General features: G+C 36.7%; 1 protein-coding gene and 1 non-coding gene across 2 annotated transcripts in view; both read left to right on the top strand.

Annotated features, from left to right (window-relative positions):
* Nucleotides 1-18,801, top strand: part of PLA2R1 (phospholipase A2 receptor 1) — a 118,757-nt gene extending 99,956 nt beyond the window's left edge. Inside the window, 11 exon segments of the mRNA XM_065931620.1 lie at nucleotides 3,680-3,797; nucleotides 4,468-4,598; nucleotides 4,918-5,062; nucleotides 8,425-8,663; nucleotides 10,832-11,000; nucleotides 12,806-12,946; nucleotides 13,833-13,949; nucleotides 15,229-15,405; nucleotides 17,683-17,715; nucleotides 17,837-18,042; nucleotides 18,044-18,801. Coding sequence (XP_065787692.1) covers nucleotides 3,680-3,797; nucleotides 4,468-4,598; nucleotides 4,918-5,062; nucleotides 8,425-8,663; nucleotides 10,832-11,000; nucleotides 12,806-12,946; nucleotides 13,833-13,949; nucleotides 15,229-15,405; nucleotides 17,683-17,715; nucleotides 17,837-18,042; nucleotides 18,044-18,130 — 1,563 coding nt within the window. The 3' untranslated portion in view covers nucleotides 18,131-18,801.
* Nucleotides 13,078-13,213, top strand: LOC136165831 (small nucleolar RNA SNORA21). The gene has a single exon (XR_010662798.1). It is a non-coding gene; the product is annotated as a small nucleolar RNA SNORA21 (small nucleolar RNA).
* Nucleotides 18,802-22,402: the final 3,601 nt, after the last annotated feature.

Here is a 22,402-nt window from a genome sequence, read left to right as displayed (position 1 = left end):
ATGATGTAAAAGAGGCTTGACCAGGGATTATGCCAGGAAGAATGAGTCATGTAAGAAATTTGGCACAGCAGAGCTGTGTATAAGAGGAAGACATTCTTTGTGTGTATGTGTGTATCAGATTACTATTGTGCTTCTACTTAGATGTTTTATTCAAGGACCTGGATTTAGTGGTGATGGCTGCTTTGTACCATCTCAGTTCAGTTCAGTACAGTTCAGTCGCTCAGTTGTGTCCAACTCTTAGCGACCCCATGGACTGCAGCACACCAGGCCTCCCTGTCCATCACCAACTCCCGGAGCTAACTCAAACTCATGTCCATCGAGTCGGTGATGCCATCCAACCATCTCATCCTCTGTCATCCCCTTCTCCCGCCTTCAATCTTTCCCAACATCAAGGTCTTTTCCAATGAGTTGGTTTAAAGTATTGGAGTTTCAGTTTCAGCATCAGTCCTTCCAATGACTATTCAAGACCATCTAGTTTTAGATTAGCCAGTGTTTGGTACCATCTAGTTTTAGATTAGCCAGTGTTTCATTTCATGCATAGCATAGTTCTTCCTTTAAAGAAAATGCTCTCCTCTTTTAAATTATTCAAATTCTTAGCACTCTTTTCATTCATTCCATTTAACTGTGTTGCATATATGCAACTCAGTGGTGAGGAAAAACAAATACAGTCCCTTCTCTTTTACAGCTTATAGGCTAGAGGGGACAAAACATTAGTAAATCAACCAGGAAAATAACTCTAATTTACAACTTTGGCATAGTGATGGAGTTAAACAGTTCCATAAAAGTATATAACAGGAAGACCTAACTGAGGCAGACAGAAGGATAGGAAGCATCAAAAGTAAGGGAAACAACATGTGCTAAAGACCTGTGGTGAGAAGGAATGTAATATATTGAAGAAAATAAAAGCAGCATAGAGAAGTAGAATGTAGAAAGTGAGACAAAAGAAGTAGGCAAGGGTGATATTGTGTTCGAGTTCTGGTTTTATCCTAAGAGCAGTGGGAGACCCCAAAGCGTTTTAACCAAAGAGGGACATGATCAGGGAAAAGAGTCATTCAGGCTGCAGTGCCCAAAGCCTCTAACAAGGCTGAGTGACTGAGCACACACGCATTCAGGCTGCAGAACCCAAACTAGACCCAAGAAAGGCAGGGGTGAGGAAAGTAAGAGCCGCTAGGAGCATGTTGCAATAGTCCAGACAAGAGGTAAGTCCCTGCGGCTAAGATCATGGTGGGGCACTGGGAATGACGGAGAAGGACTCAGAAATGGGATGTTCAGATGGTAGTACTGAAGGGGTGATGGAGGTTACTGAAGAGTCAGAAGATCTCAGGTTTCAGACTTCCGTAAATGCATAACTGACTATGCTATTCAACATCAGTAAGAACACTGAAAAAGGACCGAATTTGGGAGAAAGATCATGAATTCCATTTTCACATTTTGAACTGGAAATGACTTGGAGACCAAAAAAAGGAGTTTTATATGCAAAACTCGTTTAGAATACAGTAAGTTATCCTTACTTCACAGCAATAATCAGAGATGCATTAAACTTGATCACATTTTGCAAAGCAGTAAGTAAATAAACAATTTAAAATTAAGGGTGTTGTACTTCATCTTGCTACTTTGCTTTAATTATTAGTGACACTATTTCAAGTGTGTTAGTAAACATGTTATATTTTTAGATACAATGAAGCTGTGGTGATGGGAGGCTACACTCCCATAGTCAAGCTAGTCAAGCCTCAGTTGTCTGAGGCAAACAGGGCAGTTGGTGAGGCTGGGTGGGAAGAGGGAGGGTATGTGTGTGTGTTTTCTGGAGAGATTTATTGAGCTAAATCAACCAGTGAGATTCACTGGTATTTATGAATGGTTCATTAGTGTGACTATCTGAACACAAGGTGAATTCGCATTAAATGATAAGACTTCCTAATAATTAGTATGTGCCACTCTTTGGAATTCATAATTAGAGGAAAGAGGCAGAATGAAATGAAATAGATAAAAGGATAGTTGTTATAAAGTTAAAATCCTTTAAAGTCAGTTCCATTTCTTTGTGAAGCAAACAGGTAAAGAGGATCGGAAAAAATGAAAATGTACTTCCTGTCTTGGTTAGCAACTCAACTTCATGCTAGATCAGGGTTTCTGGTTTTTGTCCTAAGAACAGTGGGAAATCCCTGAAGGGTTTAAAGGGCAACACGTTCAGAACTGAGTTCTGAAAAGAATTACCTGAGCAGTATTGATAGTAGGGTCTGGATAATTAATTCCTTCATGTATGACACTGACCAGTGCTTTATGGAATGTTGAGCAGCACCCCTGGTCTCTACTCTATACTAGATATCAATAGCAACGCTGTCCCCCCACCCCAACCCTGTCTGAACCGTGAAAACCAAAATGTTTCCAGACATTATCAAAATATAATCTGAGGAACAAAATGGTCTTGTTTGAGAACCGCTGGACTAAATCTAGAATCCTCAGAATGTCACTTCACAATCATTTCAGGGTCTATTGGCTTTTATCTTGTTCCATAAATATTTATTGAAGACCTTCTTAGCTGTGATGTTCAAAGAGGAGCAACATTTAGTCTCTGCTTTTTAAAGAGTTTATGATGGTAGGGAAAGGATGAGGGACTGATACATTTAGATGTTAAAGAAGAAGGATGGGGTGGGATGCTCTCTCAAGTGCAGGGTGCCACATTAACCTACAATAATCTTGTAGCTGGGATTTTCTCAGTGGCAGATCTCATGCTCAGACTCATCATTGACCAGGGGTGGCTATGTTCATTGATGAGAGAATAATCCACACAGAATATTTTTGGCAGAAAGTCTTTCCCGACTTCTCTGGAACTTTGCCTAAGGCTTTCTCTTCTTTCTGTCTCCTTTCCTCCGATTCCAGATAGCCTGACTAACACAGTTAAACTTCACGGAGCTTAGTGAGGGGTGCTTTTCTTCATCTTGCCTACTCTGCCTAGCAGTTAGCATTTCACACCTCTTGTTCCATAATGAGTAACCCCTGCCATGCCACCGACGCGATTCTCTCCTGAGTAACTCAGCTCTCGCTGCCAAACCCCACAGCCTTCTTTTAGGCTCCACTTGACACTGTTGTGCCTGTGCTCGTTTCTCCTTCCTAGGCTTCCTTGGTCCTGCTCTTGCTTCTCTTCCCTTTGGCTCATTCTTTTCTTTTCCCGGTCTTCCTCACTGACTATTGGACCACATGGCTGACTCCAAGTACTTAGGGGCTTTAAATGCCTGATGTGGTCTGAGTCCCCAGGATTCCTCTCTCACTTAAAAGTGAGAGAGTGTATTTGTAAATAAAATCAAATGAACATATTAACTGCCACCAAAAAGAAATGTTTTTAGATGAAATCCTCCCCTGTAAACTCTGCAGTGAGGCTGGCTTCTTTTGAGAAGGAATGCTATTTTTTCACTGAGCAGAAGACATTGTTCTGATATCCTGCGTGACAAAACATTGCTCCCTCTGAGGCCGCCTGATGCAAATGCACAAAAGGCCTGACTCACCCTGAAAGCTAGTCCTCCTGCTTTTGCTTCCACACCTTTGGAGTAGCTGGAAAAAAGAAAAAGAGTCGCTTCTGTCCAAGAAAATCATAAAAATTTTTCAAAGCTGATCCTTGGTGTGTTTAGGAAACTTTTAATTCACTTAGAAAAATATGGAAATTTTTTTTGGGACATTTTTATAGTGCCTTTTGCTGAAAATCCCTGAAGGCCCAAGTGACTGGAAGAACTGGACATCTGCTCAAGAGTTTTGTGTTGAAGAAGGAGGGACGCTGGTCACCATTGAAGATGAGGTGGAACAAGGTAGCGTGCTCAATGTTCAATATTTACTGAAGTGTCTATTAAAATATTTCTCTGAAATACTAACCTTTCCAAGCCAACATTTTAAGTATTATGTTGCTGGTGACACTAACTTTTCAGTGTGATCTATAAGGTTTATATCATGATATCTGTAAAAGTTAGTACACTCCACTGCTTAGAAACCGCTGATTTTTCAGAGCCTTTTGTCTCACCAGGAGTAATGGAAAGGATAAAGACATACTTATGATCAGTATTTCAAAATAGCTAAAAGAATCTGAGGTAAAATCCATTATAATTGCATGGTATAATTTTTTAGATCCTTTTAGATCCCTACATACTTTTATTTGCTATTTAGGCAATAATTGTGTACTTTAGTTTAAGCATAAGCAATTAACCCTCCTTTGCTTAGGAAGACATTGAATGAACATTGAAAATTGTTTTGTTAATGATATGATGAAATTCCAGGTTTAGCCAGCTAATTTCTGTCAATTTAAGCTGAAAAAAAGTGAAAGAGACTGTATTACCTTAATAAGGACAAAGTAATGAATTCCTACAATTGATTAGTAATTAAGTTTTGCTGTCATTTAAATAAAATCATAGCTATAAACAGAATCTGTTGATTATCCAAATGGTTTATATGTATTAAATTTGTTAATGTATTCTTATTTTTCAGCTTTCATTACCATGAATCTTTTTGGCCATACCACTAATGTGTGGATAGGGTTACAAAATGATGATTATGAAAAATGGCTAAATGGAAGGCCTGTGTCATATTCTAATTGGTCTCCATTTGACACAGTAAATGTAAGTTTTAAGATTTATTTTTTATCAGTCATTTTAGCAAGAGATCCTATTTGAGACTTGTTTACTGAAGTTTTATTAGTTTGTTGTTAATGTATTAATTTTTAATAATGTAATTTCATATAATTTTCATGCATTCCATAGAAGTAATTACTCATCGCAATAATTATTTATTTGTTTTGTGGTTTATAAAGTGATTTGTGAACAGGTTTATTAAATGCAAATAAAGGAATAACACTGTTTGAATTTTTAAAATTATGTTCTTAATAAAAATGTTAATGTTATATGTTACCATTTTTTTAAACATGTATTTTTTTTGAAGATTCCAAATCACAACACCACTGAAGTTCAAAAACGCATTCCTCTCTGTGGCTTGCTGTCAAATAACCCTAATTTTCATTTCACTGGAAAATGGTATTTTGAAGACTGTAGAGAAGGTTATGGGTTTGTTTGTGAAAAAATGCAGGGTAAGAAATATTTGCTTTTTTTCCTTTCATTTCCATGGCCCATTCTTCTCTTCCACATTTGTTTACACGCTATATAAATGATAGTTTCATAGCTAATAGTGCCAGCACTTATTCTTTGAGCTTTATACACATATGGTCAATTAATCTCTACTACCTCAGGGTTGTGCCTGCTTGTGGGGTTCTAAGGACTCCAGAGACCACTTGAGTGATGACCAAGTTTATGTATTTATTCTGGTCATTTTAAAAGGTTTTACTGCTTGCTGTAGGATTATGTCTCTGTTCAGATTATTAAAAAGACGTTGAAAAATTATTGGAAAAGAGTCAAGGAAATAAGCCAACTCAATACTTAATTCCTTTTTAGGAACCCTAAAATGGTATCTGTGACTAAACGTGGCATACAGCACTTTTCTAGATCTGATTATCAGAACCCCTAGTGACTTCTGATATGAAATACCAGAGCTATAGTGCTATAAGTAGCCAGTGGGGACAGTGAACAGTGTAGATGCACTCTAAGTGACCTTGAGTAATAAAAATAACAATTAACAAGAGCTCACCTCTCATGCTTTTACCCAGTCCCAGGCTTCCCTAGAAGGCCATTGTCTGTGTCTAGAGCTGAGTGGAATTCTAGGCAGCCGAGGATATACATGCTTACTTGGAATATGAATTATACCTCTCAGTGTTACATACATGCGAGGATATACATGCTTACTTGTAATATGAATTATACCTCTCAGTGTTACATACACGTGAGGAGATACATGCTTACTTGAAATATGAATTATACCTTTCAGTGTTACATACACACGAACTCTTTGATGCTACTAAGTATCAACCATCCTCATAAAAGCAGTTTCAGGAAAACTCTATTTCCTAGTTCACAGTTATCACTTAAGTACAGTAGTGGTTAGGAACTGAAAGAAGCTATCAGATCAGTTATAGGAAGAGGATTATGAGAAGAGCAGAGCCTTGTAGGAAAAAAATAATATCAGTATATCATTACTTGCACACTTATGATGCACCTGGAACTGTGCCTTCGTTTTATAAGTATTATGCCATAAAATCCTCTCAACAATTCTATGAAGTAGGTAAAAGCCTCCCCATTTTACAGATGAGGACCTTGAGGCTTAGGAAAAATAAGGAACATATTCAAGGTCTCTTGGTTAAATACAATGATTCTCTTCTATTCTAAGAATAGAATTGTTATATTTATTGTAGGAATAGAATCATTGTATTTAACAATAATGTTGATCTTTTCAGTACTCTCTGAACCACTTTCTCTCTTTGATATTTCTAGAACTAAGAATATATATGATTTTTTGGAGGCAGTGGTGGTGGAGTTCAAATACCATCTGGGTTCCTACTCCATCTCTGTAAATAAACTGTCAGTAAAGTTTCTCATCTTCTCTGAATCTTGATTTCTGCATCTGTAAAATGGAATAATAACTATCTCATGGACTTTACATATATACAGTGTTTAGCAAGTTCCCAGCATATGTTTAACAAACAGTTATTGTTTTCCTTATTACTGTTTTTATTATATTACTCTTCAACTACATGAAGTTCTTGTGGTCTACAAATTCTGGCTATCCAAATTCTGGCTCCTCTTCTTTATTTGTCATACGAATATGTGTTTGCCTTGGGTTTAGAACCTAAGGAGTTTGATTTGCCCAAAAGAATAAAGATACCTAAATGAAAAGAGAGACAAGGGCTAAATCATGACACCCAATTTTGAATTTGGTTTCCAGTGGACCTATATTTCTCAGGGAAGCAGATGGCCAATTGTAATGTTCAAAATCACTTATGTTTTGAAATGATGAAATCAATAACATAGCGAGAAATTCATATATGTGAAAATACCGGTGCATGACTTAGTGAGGAGTCAATTAAATTGGCATTTAAGTCACACATACAAAGAATTTCAGTTACTTTAGTTTTAATAACTGTTATTAAATAGCTACTTTAGTGTTATATTGGTTTTGTATAAGTAACGTTTAGACTTGGTAATATCATCTGGTAAACAGACTTCTACAAATAAAAACTGATGATGAAAGTGTGGTCCATCAAAATTTAGCTGGTAAATAAAATTTTAGTTGGTGAATAGATTCGTTTCACTTTGGTTTAACAATGATTTTACAATATGTATTACTGCTACATCAAGGTAACAGTTTCAGGAAAAGTCAAATCCCCACTCTGCCATTTTTATTTGGGAGAGTATGACAAGAATAGGAGAGGAAAGCAAGAAGTATCATTTATTGAGTGCCTGCTGAATTTCACATCCTATAGTAAGTGCTCTACATAAACATCTCCTTGAATTTTACACTCATACATCTAACAAAGGCTTTAGTAATCTCTCTCAGACCAGAAGTTTGAAGTTTAGAGAGACTGACTAATTTGGCCGAGGTCTCTAAGCCATTTAGCGTCAGGTCTGCGATTTGAGTCCCAGGTCTTTAGGTCTGTCTACATCTCCCCATGCTCCTTTTCACCCCAAATGTGATAAAACCAGTGTACAGAGAGAAATCCCAGCTACTTTAGGTCAGACAGTTCAGAAATACCCTGTCTTTGTGTTCTAGAATTCCTAAATTTAGCCTGAATATAGTACAGAACAAAACAGCAAATGTGTGTATCAAAGAGGAAACATCTTTGTATAACACACAAGCTTGGTTTTCACTTGATCACAGCCACTCATGAACACAAAGAACCAATTATCATGTGTGGGAAAACCTAGTCTTTTCATTTATAAATCTTGACTCTGACAGGGGGTGACGTATTAATAATAATGGTTTATAAGAACTGTAATGTATTTCTAAGCATTTATTAACTTAGTTTTAACTTCTCTTTAGAAATTATATTAATATTAAACAGGATAGAAACTATCAGTCTCAAAAGTTTAATAGGGTTATATTTGAGAATATGCATTTGTAAATTATGTCTGCAAAGCAATATTTGACTACATCATATTTGTTAGTATTCTCTCAGTAAATATTAAGTTCTGCTAGCAACAGAACTTAATATAAGGCTGAGTGTACCTACTAGAGTTAAACCTGCCTGACAAGGTCACTATCAGTTTCACCAAAAAGTGGTCAGTTTGACAAGGGATTATCAAAAACAGGAAATCTAGAAGTTATTCAGTATATGTTTATATATGTTTAAAAACTCATTCATTAAATTTTCTAAGTGTTTTTGTCCTTTAGCGTCACCTATACTTACAGATACTGTCTTCATTTTGAAATAGTCAGTTCTGGGAAGAAAAACTCTGATGTTAACAATAGTATGGATCATTGTACTGGGATCCATGCCAAGCTTCGCCTCCCCCTTTCTCATCCAGATGCTATAAATAATTTTTGTTTCTGTTCTTGTTCTAGATGCTTCTGGACACAGTATAAATACATCTGATATGTATCCAATCCCTAATACCTTAGAATATGGAAACAGAACTTACAAAATAATTAATGCAAATATGACTTGGTATACAGCACTAAAAACCTGCCTGATGCATGGAGCAGAACTGGCCAGCATTACAGACCAGTACCACCAGTCCTTCCTCACTGTTATCCTTAACCGAGTAGGATATGCCCACTGGATTGGACTGTTCACTGAAGATGTAGGTTTCCTAAAATCCCTTGTCCGATTCTTGCATAATTAAGTTTCACATCTACCTCCTTAGTGAGATAGCCACTGACATTACCACAGAAACAGAGTCACGAAATAACAGTAAATGTAACATTTAAGTAATTGGATTGTACAATAACTATTGACCAACTCTGAACAATGGAGAAGTAAATGGCAACCCATTCCATTATTTTTGCCTGGAGAATTCCATGGACAGAGGAACCTGGCAGGCTACAGTCCATGGCGTCACAAAGTGTCAGACACGACTGAGCAGCTAATACTATGAGCATACAATAACTATTGACCAACCTTATGAGCAGCATATGACTACAAAATAAAGGTGTCCCTTTTTAGAGTAAATAACTACTTGCCTAATTTCTGAAAATTAATACCCTTCAAAGGTTCTCTGAAGATGTCTGAGAAATTTCAGGATACTGCCTCATATGTGCACTAGAATACATCCTGAACTCGAACACCTGAATTCGGGTAATTTGCTGCATTAAAATAATCCCCAAGAAAAATGAATCATACCTCCTGCCTAGAAATTTGGCCATTAATTAATTCAGTACTCCTTGTAATTTAACATGTATGTTATTTTTCCCCTCTAGTGATATGGTTTGGAAAATAATATTTTTTTAATGAAAGTGGTTACTCAAATAATGAAAAGTAAACCTATTCAATCCTGACCTCTAGTTCCACTCCTCAAAGTCAATCACTGTAAACAGCTTCTTGTGTGTCATTTACAAATCTTCTGTGTATGTGTATATATATATATATATATATATACACACACACACACACACGTAATGGATTAAAAGGTATACTCTTTTTTAAATATAAGTGAGCTCATACTATATATACTGTCCTTAACCTTGCCTTTTTATTAATATAGGTTGTACAGCTTTCTGTGTCAGCTCATAAAAGTCTAATACAGTCTTTAAGACAGCAGCATATACTGATATGCCACAATGTATTGAACCATTCTCCTGTGAATGGACTTTTGGGTTCTTCCCAGTTCTCACAGTTCCAAACAAGGCACAACAAATATCCCTGTACAAGTAGGATAAATCCCCAGAAGTGAAGTTACTAAGTACACTTCAAATTTTAACAAGCAATGGTGCCAAATTGCCCTCCAAAAGTTTGCAACAATTTACATGCTAACAACAGTATATGATAACATCTGGTTTTTTCACATCCTTGTCAACACTGGGTATGTCAAAATTTTAATCCTTGCCAGTAGGATAGGTGAAAGGATGGTATTTCATGGCTGTTTGTTGTATTTGTTGTTGTTGTTGTTTTCCTTGTTGTATTTTTGTATTACAGACTGTTTTAACTTTCTGTAGGCAATTTTGCTTTGTGGTCTCTGGATTCTTTTATCAGACATGGAAAGATTTTTCCCATGTTAAGAGCATAAACTATTTAGCCAAGTTTTCTTTGGCACTGTTATGTTTTCAGGTACATGTATGAACCTTTGTTGCTGTTGTTTAATTGCTAAGTCATATCTGACTCTTCCACAACCCCATGGACTATGGCCCACCAAGCTCCTCTGTCCCTGGGATTTCCCATATAAGAATACTGGAGTGGGTTGTCATTTCCTTCTCCAGGGGATCTTCCTGACCCAGGGACTGAACCTGTGGCTCAATCTTAAATTTATTTTGGTGTAAAGAACGAGATGGGCTCCCCTGGTGTCTCAGTGTTAAAGAATTCACCTGCCAGTTCAAGAGATGTGTGTTTGATCCCTGGGTTGGGAAGATCCCCTGAAGAAAGAAATGGCAACCCACTTCAGTATTCTTGCCTGGGAAATCTTACGGACAGAGGAGCCTGGCGGGCTACAGTCCATGGGGTCACAAAAGAGTTGGACACAACTTAGCGACTAAACAACAACAATAAAGAACAAGATATAGAGCAGCTTCACTCTGATTGCTTACTGGGAAATTTGACAGACAGGAACCAATGATTCCCAAAAACTAAAAAAGACACTGCTTCTGTCAGAGAGTCCTTTTTGTCAGGCCATACTCACAAGCTGTCCTAGGCTTCCTAAAATATAAGTCTAGAAGTGAAAATAAAAATCCATGTGTGAATTGAGGGCTGTTCAGACAGCATTGGCCGATGCCACCAGCATTCACAGCAAGGAAATGATGGCTCAATTTCTCTCCACAGAACGGTCTTAGTTTTGACTGGTCAGATGGCACCAAATCCTCCTTCACTTTTTGGAAAGACGATGAAGCATCCTTTCTTGGTGACTGTGTTTTTGCTGACACCAGTGGACGCTGGAGTAGCACAGCCTGTGAGTCGTATCTGCAAGGAGCCATTTGTCAAGTGCCCACTGGTAGGTTCTATTCAACTCAAGAAAGATGTGCTGTGAACCCGTACTATGCAAGGCACCGTGCTAACCACGAGCTTTGAGGGAAGGTAGAAAGAATTATCTGCCTTCAAGAAGGATTTGGTCTGATAGGTGATATACAGATAAATAACTGTTACAGGAGGCAGGGCTACCAAATGATACAAGAACCATAGCAAGCGTTGTGGGGGTTAGCAAGAAAGTGGACACAATCAGATCCACTTGGGAAAAAGTAAAAAGGTTTCTTGAAGGACATGACTGTGGAGACTGGTCTTGATGAATGGGTGGAATCAGGAAACTCTGGGACATGGAGAGGCACTCTGAGCAGAAAGGCTTGGGCACACAAGGAAGGAAGAAAGGATTGGACATGTATAAGGAAAGCTGGGGTTGGGATTTTTCTGCATGGCAGGTTTATGGTGACAGAAGTAGGAAATCAAGCTAGAAACATAGGTTAGGAGCAAGTGTGGAGGATCTTGAATACCTGGAGGATCTGTTTAAGTCCACGACTAATAAGATGCTAGAACCATCATCATCATAGTAATAATATTTATACTTATATGCATACATAAAACATGGTAATAATGACAATAAATCTCATTACACTTAAAGCTCACCTTGTCCAACCAGGTGAACTTTAAAAATTAAACTTAAACTTAGAGCATTAAATAGCCTCCTGAAGATCTCATAGATGTCTAACAACTACTTGTTGGAGTAGAAGCCAAGTTTCCTTGATCTCTGATGTCATATCTATCCCATTAAATCAGGGCCCTTTTCTTTTGGTTACTCTGGTATATAAAAAGAGAGTTCCTTAACACTAACTGGTTTCTTTTTAAATCTCTCATTTAGTAAGTGTGCATGTATTTACTTACACTCTGGATACGGTAAGTCAAATAGCACACATGTTATATAACTTCAGATCAAAACCATTCAGGACAAAAATGGAAATGATAGTCACATATATTGGGAAAGCCAATTCTCCTTCTAAAGCACTGTAAAATTATCCTTCTTTTCTCAATAACACTGCATTTATTGAGTGCTTAAGTTGTTAGCTCACCTAAACTTCTTAAGTTGTAAGAAAGATGTGATTGTCAATTCTCTTTTATGTGTGGGAGTGTGGGGGAGATAATAACATACCCACAGTCACACACCTAAGATCTCAGAGTGGATGTGTCTGACTCTCATGCTTGCCTTCTGAAGCAAAGTCCACCCCAAATTCCACTTAGTTATATGTGATGTTATGTTATGTCATGTTATATCATGATATGATATGTTATGATATGACATGCTACTTTGTTATGATGTCATGTTATATTATGATGTGTTATGCTGTGCTATGTTATAATACTTTACTGAATGATTTATTTTCTCTCATAAGTTAACTAGCAGGTAAGGATTTATTATATCTTCACCATTGAATGGAACACATTTTGTTCGTTTGAAGTGCCTTTTGTCAAATTCATTCAGCTGATAGTATTTCTATGAATCTCATTCCCCAGTTTTTCCAATCTTTTTTCCAATACTAATTATAAATATGAAAGATAGCACCCAAACTAAGCCTATGTAGCTATGCATTAATATACCCTGTTATATATAGGTAAAGATTATTTCTGCCAGACATGCTATAAGCCATTTCAGTTTTGTGATCACTTGCATTAAACCCACTCTTTCAGAGTATTATCATGAAAATCTCATTACATATATTTATCTTGGTCTTTCGTAGAGTGTAATACAATGTTTATCTCAATAAATGAACCCAGTTACCACCCTGAAATCATAACTGATTTTGTTCATAGAAACAAGACTGTCTGGACACCTAGATTTGTGCTCAGAAACATCAATTCCCTGGATAAAATTCAAAAGTAATTGCTACAGTTTTTCTACAGTCCTAGACAGCACAAGTTTTGAGGCTGCTCATGAATTTTGCAAAAAGAAAGGTAATTCTTTTGTGGTAGTAAAATGCTTTCAACGTGTTCCTTCTTGACATTTCAGTAAACAGTGTTGTTTTCTTCATTTGTCTGATAATTCAGTGACTTTAGGAGCAAAACAAAAATAATTGAAAAAGTACCCTCTTTTAAAAGCACTCAGTGGGCCTTTTGCTAATGACCCGCTGAGCTGTCAAGAAAGGGCAGAGTGAAAACACCGCTTTTGGGTGAAGTGGTAGCATGTTGTGTTGTTTTGCTTCAATCGGTGGTGTGACAAGGTGGGAAAAAAAATTGAAAAAGTAAATATTATTGAATTTACAACTAATATGTTCAATGTCCAGAATACAATGAAAAACCTAAGGTGATGTCTCAGGATACTGCAAATTCCCAAGAAAGTGTTCCCTTTGAATGTATCTAAATATGAATCTTAACTGTTCTCCCAAATTAACATTCTATGCTTTAAGTACCAGTTTGCATCTTTTAATGTGTCATATTACCTTTAAAATTTTAATGAAAAATTACTTGTTTACCATAGAAATTTTCACTTTTCAAAGCCTGAGCTTTTTTTAAATTGAAGTATAGTTGATTTACAATGTGTTAGTTTATGGTATATAGCGCTTTTATCTCTTTTGCTTTAGGAGTCTGACCTAAGAAAATACTGCTATGATTTACGTCAAAAAATAATTTGCCTATGCTCTCCTCTAGGAGTTTAGTGGTGTTACATCCTACCTGCAAGTCTCTAAAACATTTTGAGTTTACTTTTGTGTATGGTGTGTGAGGGAGTGCTCTAACTTATTGATTTCTATGTGTCAAAGCCTGAGCTTTATGAATTATTATTTTAATTATATTTATATATATACACAAATACTTATTCATTTGCTGTTTGTCTCTTTTATAGGCTCTAATCTTTTAACAATCAAAGATGAAGCTGAAAACTCTTTTCTCCTAGAAGAGCTTTCAGCTTTCCGTTCTTCAGTCCAGATGATTTGGCTGAATGCTCAGTTTGATGGTGACAGTAAGTAACTTGGGTAGAAAAGAGGAGAGGGCATAAATAAATACACAGTGGTCAAGGTTGATGCAAATGACATCTACAAACCAGAAGGCTCTCCTTGGGTACATTTGCTGTGAAAAAATATCATAAATCCTAAAGCCATTTCTTCCAAAGACAATGTTGCTAACCCTTTTTTATACCCTCTTGTTCTTTGAAATAATCCCAGAAAACCAAAAATGAAAACACACAAGTTTATTTTATATTTAATCTCACATTATGAAGATATTTGACTGGAACTTTGTGTTCACAGACTTAGTCATAAGACATCAAAGCCATATTTACTTTAAAGTATTCTGGGTTCCCAAATGCCATATAAGAGTGCAATAGAGTTATGGAAACGTCCCAGTGATAAATAGTGCTAATAGATTTGTTATTTGCTACTCATAAGAGCCAGAGTTTGTAATTAGATAAGAGTATAATGTTTTTTTCTTTATGTTATTGATGGTTATTGAAAGTAGTTGTATCAGAAGAAAGGGGACGTACGTATACCTGTGACTGATTCATGTTGATATATGACAGAAACCAATACAACATTGCAAAGCAATTATCCTCCAATTAAAAAGAAATAAATGAAACAAAGAAAGTACTTGTAAAGAAAATTACACTGGAATGGAGAACTTGTCACAGGGGTATCCAAGGTGGAGGATGGGTCCACACTGGCAAGGAAAAGTATTTCAGTCACAGATATTGCTTAAAACTTCTAGCACAGGGTGATAATAAAAAAGCTGACAGACGTATGCTTAGTTTTACTGCTTGTTTTAAATCCTTTTCATACAAGGCACCTCCTTATCACTTACACACAGATGGATTCTACCAGCATCTTCACCCTTTGGTACACCACTGGCTTGCTTTTTTAAAGAAGCTCACTGTAAAATTCTTTTAAAAAGTGAGCTCTTTCGTAATGATATAGATGTTAGGACTTCAAATGATTTCTTTAAATTGGTTATGATTTACCAATAAATTATAAAGAACTTTTAAAATTCAAACTGTTATATTAAGAAACATATCTCAAATGAACTAAATTAGAACCTCATATCTACCATAAAGAGATTTGTTCATAAGGCAGCTTTACTAACACCTACCTCTTGATGATGAGTTCATGATTGCACCTACTGAAATGAATGCATCAGATAAGGAGAGTCTCATTAAATTTAGGGGCTGCTTTCTACAGTTTATTCAACACTTAGTATGTTTGATAACCATGCACATAATTCATAATAAGTTAGTGTTTTTTTTCCCACAGATGAAACCATAAAGTGGTTTGATGGAACTCCCACAGATCAATCAAACTGGGGTATTCGGAAGCCAGAGGTGGACCACTTCAAATCCCATCTGTGTGTTGCCCTGAGGATTCCTGAAGGAGTGTGGCAATTATCCTCATGTCAAGACAAAAAAGGATTTATATGTAAAATGGAAGCAGGTGGGTAAAGTTCAAAGGTAAATCCTCATTTGATTCCACCCTGACTAAAGCTGACCCACCTCTTTACACTTAAAACTTTTAAAATTCAGATATTCAGAGTGTATTCAAATAGATTCTGACATTATTGTCTTGCTTTACATCAAATAGTTTACAGAACATACCAGCTTTCTCTCATATGCAGAGAAAAATCATTATAAATCAACTCGAAGACTATGACTTTCTTGTGTCATCTGATTGTTATATTAATGGGCAAAAAAGCATGTTTACCTCAAGCAAATAGAGCTGGGAATGTAAATAAGCAACTCTCATTCTGGAATTTGCTACTCAAAATTTTAAAGTATCATTTTTGGTCCCAAGAAATATAATTCAGGTCTAGGTATCCTTACTGTGGATAAGTAGATGTGTTTTTCTACTGCAAGGCATAGTATATTATAAGTCATATTTTAACTTCATCTTGAGCTATATACTCAGTTTGTGGTGATAAAAATTTAGAAATATAAGCCAGAAAATTCTAGTCAGTTGCAAATGATAGAGATTTCTAAGACAGTAAGGATCATTAACAGTGGAAGATGTTTATAATAATCACAACAGTTTCTAGATGCCAGTATTATAAAGAAGGGAGGATTGATGTGACCTGGGCTCATGAAGAAGACTTTAGAGAGGGGATGAGGCTTTGGAATAGTAAAAGATAAAGAGAATAGAGGAGGGAAAGAATACTGGACAAACGTTTCAGTATGACTAAAGACAGAAATAGAGAATGAACTTAAGACTAGCCCACATTAGGTGGTGATGGGGGTAAAAGCATATTTCTGTAGGCTCCATCCACAGGGAGCGCTGGGTTAAAGAGTTGAACTTCATGGTGAAGGACACAGGGAACCTGTAAGTGCTCTGAGACACCTACAGTGGATATAAGGGAGACAATTGTGATTTGAGCACTAGAACTAGAACAAAAATGGAGGGAGGAAATGGGAAAAGAGAATCATCAGTCTTTAGTGACTGATTAGACACTAGCAATGAAAAAGCAAAAACTGGTAGGTGTAGGAACCGAAGTTTGAAGTTCCCAAAGTATGGGTATCAGCTCTGTATGGAAAACATGGATAACCTAATAAGTAGTGTGCCCAAGCAACCACTGGCATTCAGCTATCAAGAGCAAATTAGAAACACCTCATTTCTGTTCAAATCTTTAAGGTTTCCTGTACTACACAGGACACCTCTTTCATCCTTCATGACAAGTTTTCAAGGCAGTGAAACAGATACAACATTCCCATGTTACAGATGAGAAAAGTACTTGTCCACACTGAGGCCACAGGGAGGACTAGACTCCAAATTTTCTGACTCGATGTGTCCCTTCTACACCTGCCCACTGCCTCCATCCTGAGAATGAATACCCATTCATCAGTCTTTCTTTGAAAAGTATCCTTACACATACACAATACTATGTTTTCAATAATATTATGTAAAATCATACAGTATTATTTTTAAATTGCAAAATCAAGGTTTTATATATATATATGTGTGTGTGTGTGTATGTGTTACTGGTAACAATGTTGACATTTCTTCATGGGTCTTAAGTAATGCACCAAGTAGTCCTCCACAGACAAGTCCTTTACTGCTCTTTCTCTGGGTCATTCCCTATATTTCTCTGGATCTTTGCCTAGATCAAAAATACCAGAGTTCAAATTCTGATATAGAGTCTACGTGGAAAAGATATATTCTTTCAGTAGAAGATCCTCAAACAGGAACCCTCAAACTTTTTGAATGGAAGAGATATTGTTCATTTCCCAAGATTCTTGAGAGATGAGAAGGTACTCATTTTTTAAATCTGCAAAAAGCCAGGGAGGTTATCATTACTGGACCAACTCCACATCAGATCCCAACAAAACTGAGTTCCTTGTAGGCAGGGACTATATTTTACTTGTATTTTGGCAGCACAGTGCTGAGACTGGATGAGGATTCTTCAGCTTAAAAAAAGGTGGTATATGTCTTTGTGAGCACTAATAATGATGATTATGTAAATCAGGGGTCAGCAAATTTTTCTTGTAAAGGATTAAATAGTAAATATTTCAGGATATAGGAGCCATATGGTCTCTGTCACACTTCAACTGTAGCAAAGAAGCAGCCAAAGAAGACAGAAACATGGCTGAGTTCTAATTAAACATTATTTATAAAAACATGTGCTCAGATTTGATCCATGGGCCATCATTTTCTGAAGTAATGCCATAACTTTGCTGAATTAAAAGGAAAATTTCATCTCAGTATTTTTGTATTTGATTTTAGATATTCACACAGTAAAGAAGCATCCAGGAAAAGGTAGGTTTGGGACAGTAGAGAACATTTTGATTTTTCATAGAAGTAAAATAGAAAGTAACCATGTGACGGTAACTATCTGATTTCATTGTCACTGAAGTTTTCTTTTTTCATCTCCTTGCAGGACCAAGTCACAGCATTATACCTCTTACAGTGGCACTAACACTGATAGTAATTCTGGCAATTTCCACACTTTCCTTCTGCATATACAAGCACAGTAACGTTATCTTCAGGAGACTTGCTCAGTTTAGAAATCCTTACTATCCTTCAGCCAACTTTAGTACAGTACATTTAGAAGAAAATATTCTCATTTCTGATCTTGAGAAGAATGACCAATAATAATGAAGTGAGAGAACGTCACGGCGGTGAGGATGAGCAAAGAAGAGTATTTTTCTTTACAGACCAGATGCCACTATAATGGGAATCGTGTCACCATCTTAGTTATTCTGAAAATGACTACTGGTTTTGAATTGTAACCAAATCAGATAGGTGTTCATTTATTTATTTCCTCAAACTGTGATCTAATCTTAAAAGGGGGAAATTTTACAGTGATTATTCAGAAAACAAGAACTAATAAAAGAAACTCCCAAATGAGACCCCTCAAACCAACATGAATAATAGTTTTTGCATTAATATGCTTTTACCAAAAATTCTGGGGAATTTTTAAGCTAATCTGATATCTATTCAGATGTCTACCAATACTCATTCCATTAAAAGAGAGGTGGGGGTGGGAAGCAAAACAAATTTTAAAGTCCTACACTAGTATAAGAGAGGAAAAAGAAAATGCTTCTGAGAGGATTCTTGTTTGGTTTTTATTCAATCAGTTTAACAGCAGGGTTTGCAAAACACTAATATCTCAGCTTAATACTCACAGGTTCTGGACTCTATACTAATATTTAGGGTGACATTCATTTTTATTAGTTCTGTCTTCTCAAACTAAAGGAAAAGAAAAATCGCCTTTCTTTAAATAGTAAAGATCTACTGGAAAAAAAAATAAGTAAATAAATAGTAAAGATCTTTTAGCAGCATACTTTCACAAGCAATCATACAATGTGACCTAAAATCATCAATTACTAACTGATAACAAAGTTAGTCTTAAAAAAAAAAAAACCTTATAGATAAGCTCAAAGGAATACACTGAAATCTTAATACTGTTAAAATTTATGAGCTTTATTTAAGACTAAATATATAAAGTGTATACCACTCCTAACAACCAAACGATATCAAATGTAACTTGAATTTAAAGGGGAAAAGTTAAAGATCTGAATTACAGTTTCATTAGAATGAGACTAGAGGATGTGATGAGAAGTACTAAAAAATAACTCTCCAGAGTAATCTAGATACCTTTGCTACATAGAGTTTATTTAATAAATTATGGTTTGGGGGACCAACTCCATTTGCATTGGACTAGTTAGTGTGGTCAGTAAAAAATAAAAGCATGATACTAATCCATAAATTAATAATCACAGACTTGGTCTTCCTTCATTCATTTCTAATAAACAAAAAAAGGCTTCATAATCAATATTCAAAACTTTACTCGTTACATAAATGTCTATCAAGTTAAGAACCAAGAGCCATTTTAGAAACTGGAGTTACTGGGGCAAGCACTTAGTTTCTAATGAAGGAAAACCAACAGTAAAGCAGTCAAGAAACATATAAGAATAAAATATCAGGTGGGTATGAAGACTAAATAAGGGCCTACAATAGAAACTGGGAGAGTCTCCCTAGAGTATGCATTTTCATTATTACAACCAGCTGCCTCCAAACTGGTGGCAAACAGTCACAAGATGAAGCTTAGAGAAAGTAGGAATAAGCCTCTATGTGGAAAACTATCATCATTAGAAACACAATTTGAAGAATGTGTCCTAAGAATGAAGTCTTTGAGGTCTGAAATAGTTAATATAGAGTCCAAAAGCAGCTGTTTGCTACACGCTGAGACAATCTACTTCCATAATTTTGTTTGTTCAGGGACTTTATTTTTTAAGATATTACATTATGTGGCAGTTTGTGTGTTTATGACTCAAAAGAAGAACTGGTCTGGACTAACCAGATGTTTAGCTCAATTTAATAATCTGTCAAGTGAAATTAAAGTTCTGTTCTTGTCAGTTGTCTTGCTAAAAACTGCTAATCAATTATCCTTCTAGTCAAGGTATATTGAAGTGAATAGTCAGTCACACATAAAAATTTGACAAAGTATGTCACTAGTAAAACGATTTTGCAGGAAAAATCTGGATTGCGTGTCAGTGCTCTGTACTTTGATATTTAGTATTAAACCACATCCTCATGGACAGGTCACACACTACTTACCATTAATGAAAGTACAGAAATAAGAAGTACTGAGATATTCTGCTTTATTCATATACGTGCACTTTAAAAAAAAAAAAACTTTCTTCCACAACTATTTTTAATCTGAGCTAGACTTCATAGCTATACAAGAAAAGAAAAAAAATGTATCAGGGTCACAAACTCAGTTCAGTTCAGTCACTCAGTCACGTCCAACCTTTGTGACCCCATGGACTGCAGCACGCCAGGCTTCCATGTCCATCACCAACTCCCAGAGCTTACTCAAACTCACATCCATCGAGTTGGTGATGGTATCCAACCATCTCATCCTCTATCATCCCCTTCTCCTCCTGCCTTCAATCTTTCCCAGCATCAGGGTCTTTTCCAATGAGTCAGTTCTTCACATCAGGTGGCCAAAGTATTGGAGCTTCAGCTTCAGCATCAGTCCTTCCAATGAATATTCAGGACTGATTTCTTTTAGGATTGACTGGTTGGATCTCCTTGCAGTCCAAGGAACTCTCAAGAGTCTTCTCCAACACCACAGTTCAAAAGCATCAATTCTTCAGCACTCAGCTTTCTTTATGGTCCAACTCTAGCATCCATACATGACTACTGGAAAAACCACAGCTTTCATGAGATGGACCTTTGTTGGTAAAGTAATGTCTCTGCTTTTTAATATGCTGTCTAGCTTGGTCATAGCTTTTCTTCCAAGGAGCAAGTGTCTTTTAATTTCATGGCTGCAATCACCATCTGCAGTGATTTTGGAGCCCAAGAAAATAAAGTCTGTCACTGTTTCCATTGTTTCCCCATCTATTTGCCATGAAGTGATGAGACTGGATAATTAATATGCCCCCTCCAAAAAGAGTCAATTATTTTCTATAGCTCTGAGTGATGGAAAATTTTAGATCTTTCCAACCAAGGATATCTTGGGCTCTTCCAATTTCAACTGCCTCAGTTTAAATGTTTCTTCTATTGAAAATTCCACTTCCTATCAAGTGTGCATTACGTGGTCTCATTAGATGAACATTCAGTCTTCTGGAATTGACATTCCCGCCTCAAAATGGTGATTGGATATATGAAACTTGTTGTGTCCTTGTGGTGGGGGCTTCCCTGATAGCTCAGCTGGTAAAGAATCTGCCTGCAATGCAGGAGACCCCGGTTCGATTCCTGGGTCAGGAAGATCCTCTGGAGAAGGGATAGGCTACCCACTCCAATATTCTTGGACTTCCCTTATGGCTCAGTTGGTGAAGAATCTTCCTGCAATGTGGGAGATCTATGTTCGATCCCTGGGTTGGGACGATCCCCTGGAGAAGGGAAAAGCTACCCACTCCAGTATTCTAGCCTGGAGAATTCCATGGACTGTATAGTCCAAGGGGTCACAAAGAGTTGGACATGACTGAGTGACATTCACTGTCACTTCCACTTGTGTCCTTGCGGTACAGGGGGAGTAGGTGATAACTGACTGGGAGTCCTGCTGGCATCTCTGTGAAGTCTATTTGGTGCAACGTGTAGTCTAGTCTCTTGGTTTGGCCCCATCCTGGCTTTCCCTGGCACTGCCTCTCCCTAGAGAATTGTCGGTAACTCCCATTCAATTCCCTACCTCGCTATTACAATTCTAGATGATAAAGCCACGTCACATCCGCAGTAGCATCATCAGCTACTCTCTTAGTCAGGGGAGGCTTAATACTGTAGCAAACAATCCCCAAATCTCATTGACTTAACACAACAAAGGTTTATTTCTCATCCACACCAACTTTGCTCTATTCAGTTATTCATGGGTCCAGGCTCCTCCTAAATATTCATAGTAGGGCCTCTATCTCCATAAACCTTGGTTGCCTCAGTGGTCTTTTACCTCTGCCTGACAGAAGTTAAAGATCTCCTTGACTAATTATGTAGTTTCCATGGGCTATTGAAATACATTCTCCACGTTAACAGTCTTTAGATTGAGAACAAGTACCCTGTGGGTACATAAAGACTTCCAAGGGAATACAGGGGCAGGGATATTGCTGCGGAGTTCAGTTTCCAGATTCTTTAACCTTTATATATATTCTTTCTTAGAAGTTACTTGCCTGAGATCAAGGTGTCATGCTAGTATCTTCTTTCCCATTTCTTTTAGCAGAAATGTCTGTCTCTACCTCAAAAAAAAAAAGACATGGCTTTTACTCAAAACATGATGATGAGGCCTTATCTTGGTAAAGTCCTCCATGGACCAAAGACAGAAAAAAATTTCAAAATAATGATGTCAGTGAAATTTCTTTAATAAAGGAATTCTTAAACCCACATATATTCTCGTGTCTTTCCGTCTTTTCATCCATTTTTCTGTTAAGGATGAAGTGATGAATTAGAAATGTGTTATTTTGCCCATGTTGGGATAGTCTAAATTAATATGCATTTCATATACATATAT

The sequence above is a fragment of the Muntiacus reevesi genome, chromosome 3, assembly GCF_963930625.1.
Source record: "Muntiacus reevesi chromosome 3, mMunRee1.1, whole genome shotgun sequence".
Classification (NCBI taxonomy): Eukaryota; Metazoa; Chordata; class Mammalia; order Artiodactyla; family Cervidae; genus Muntiacus; species Muntiacus reevesi.
Note: the sequence above shows the minus strand (reverse complement) of the source record. Positions and strands in the feature narration are given on the sequence as shown.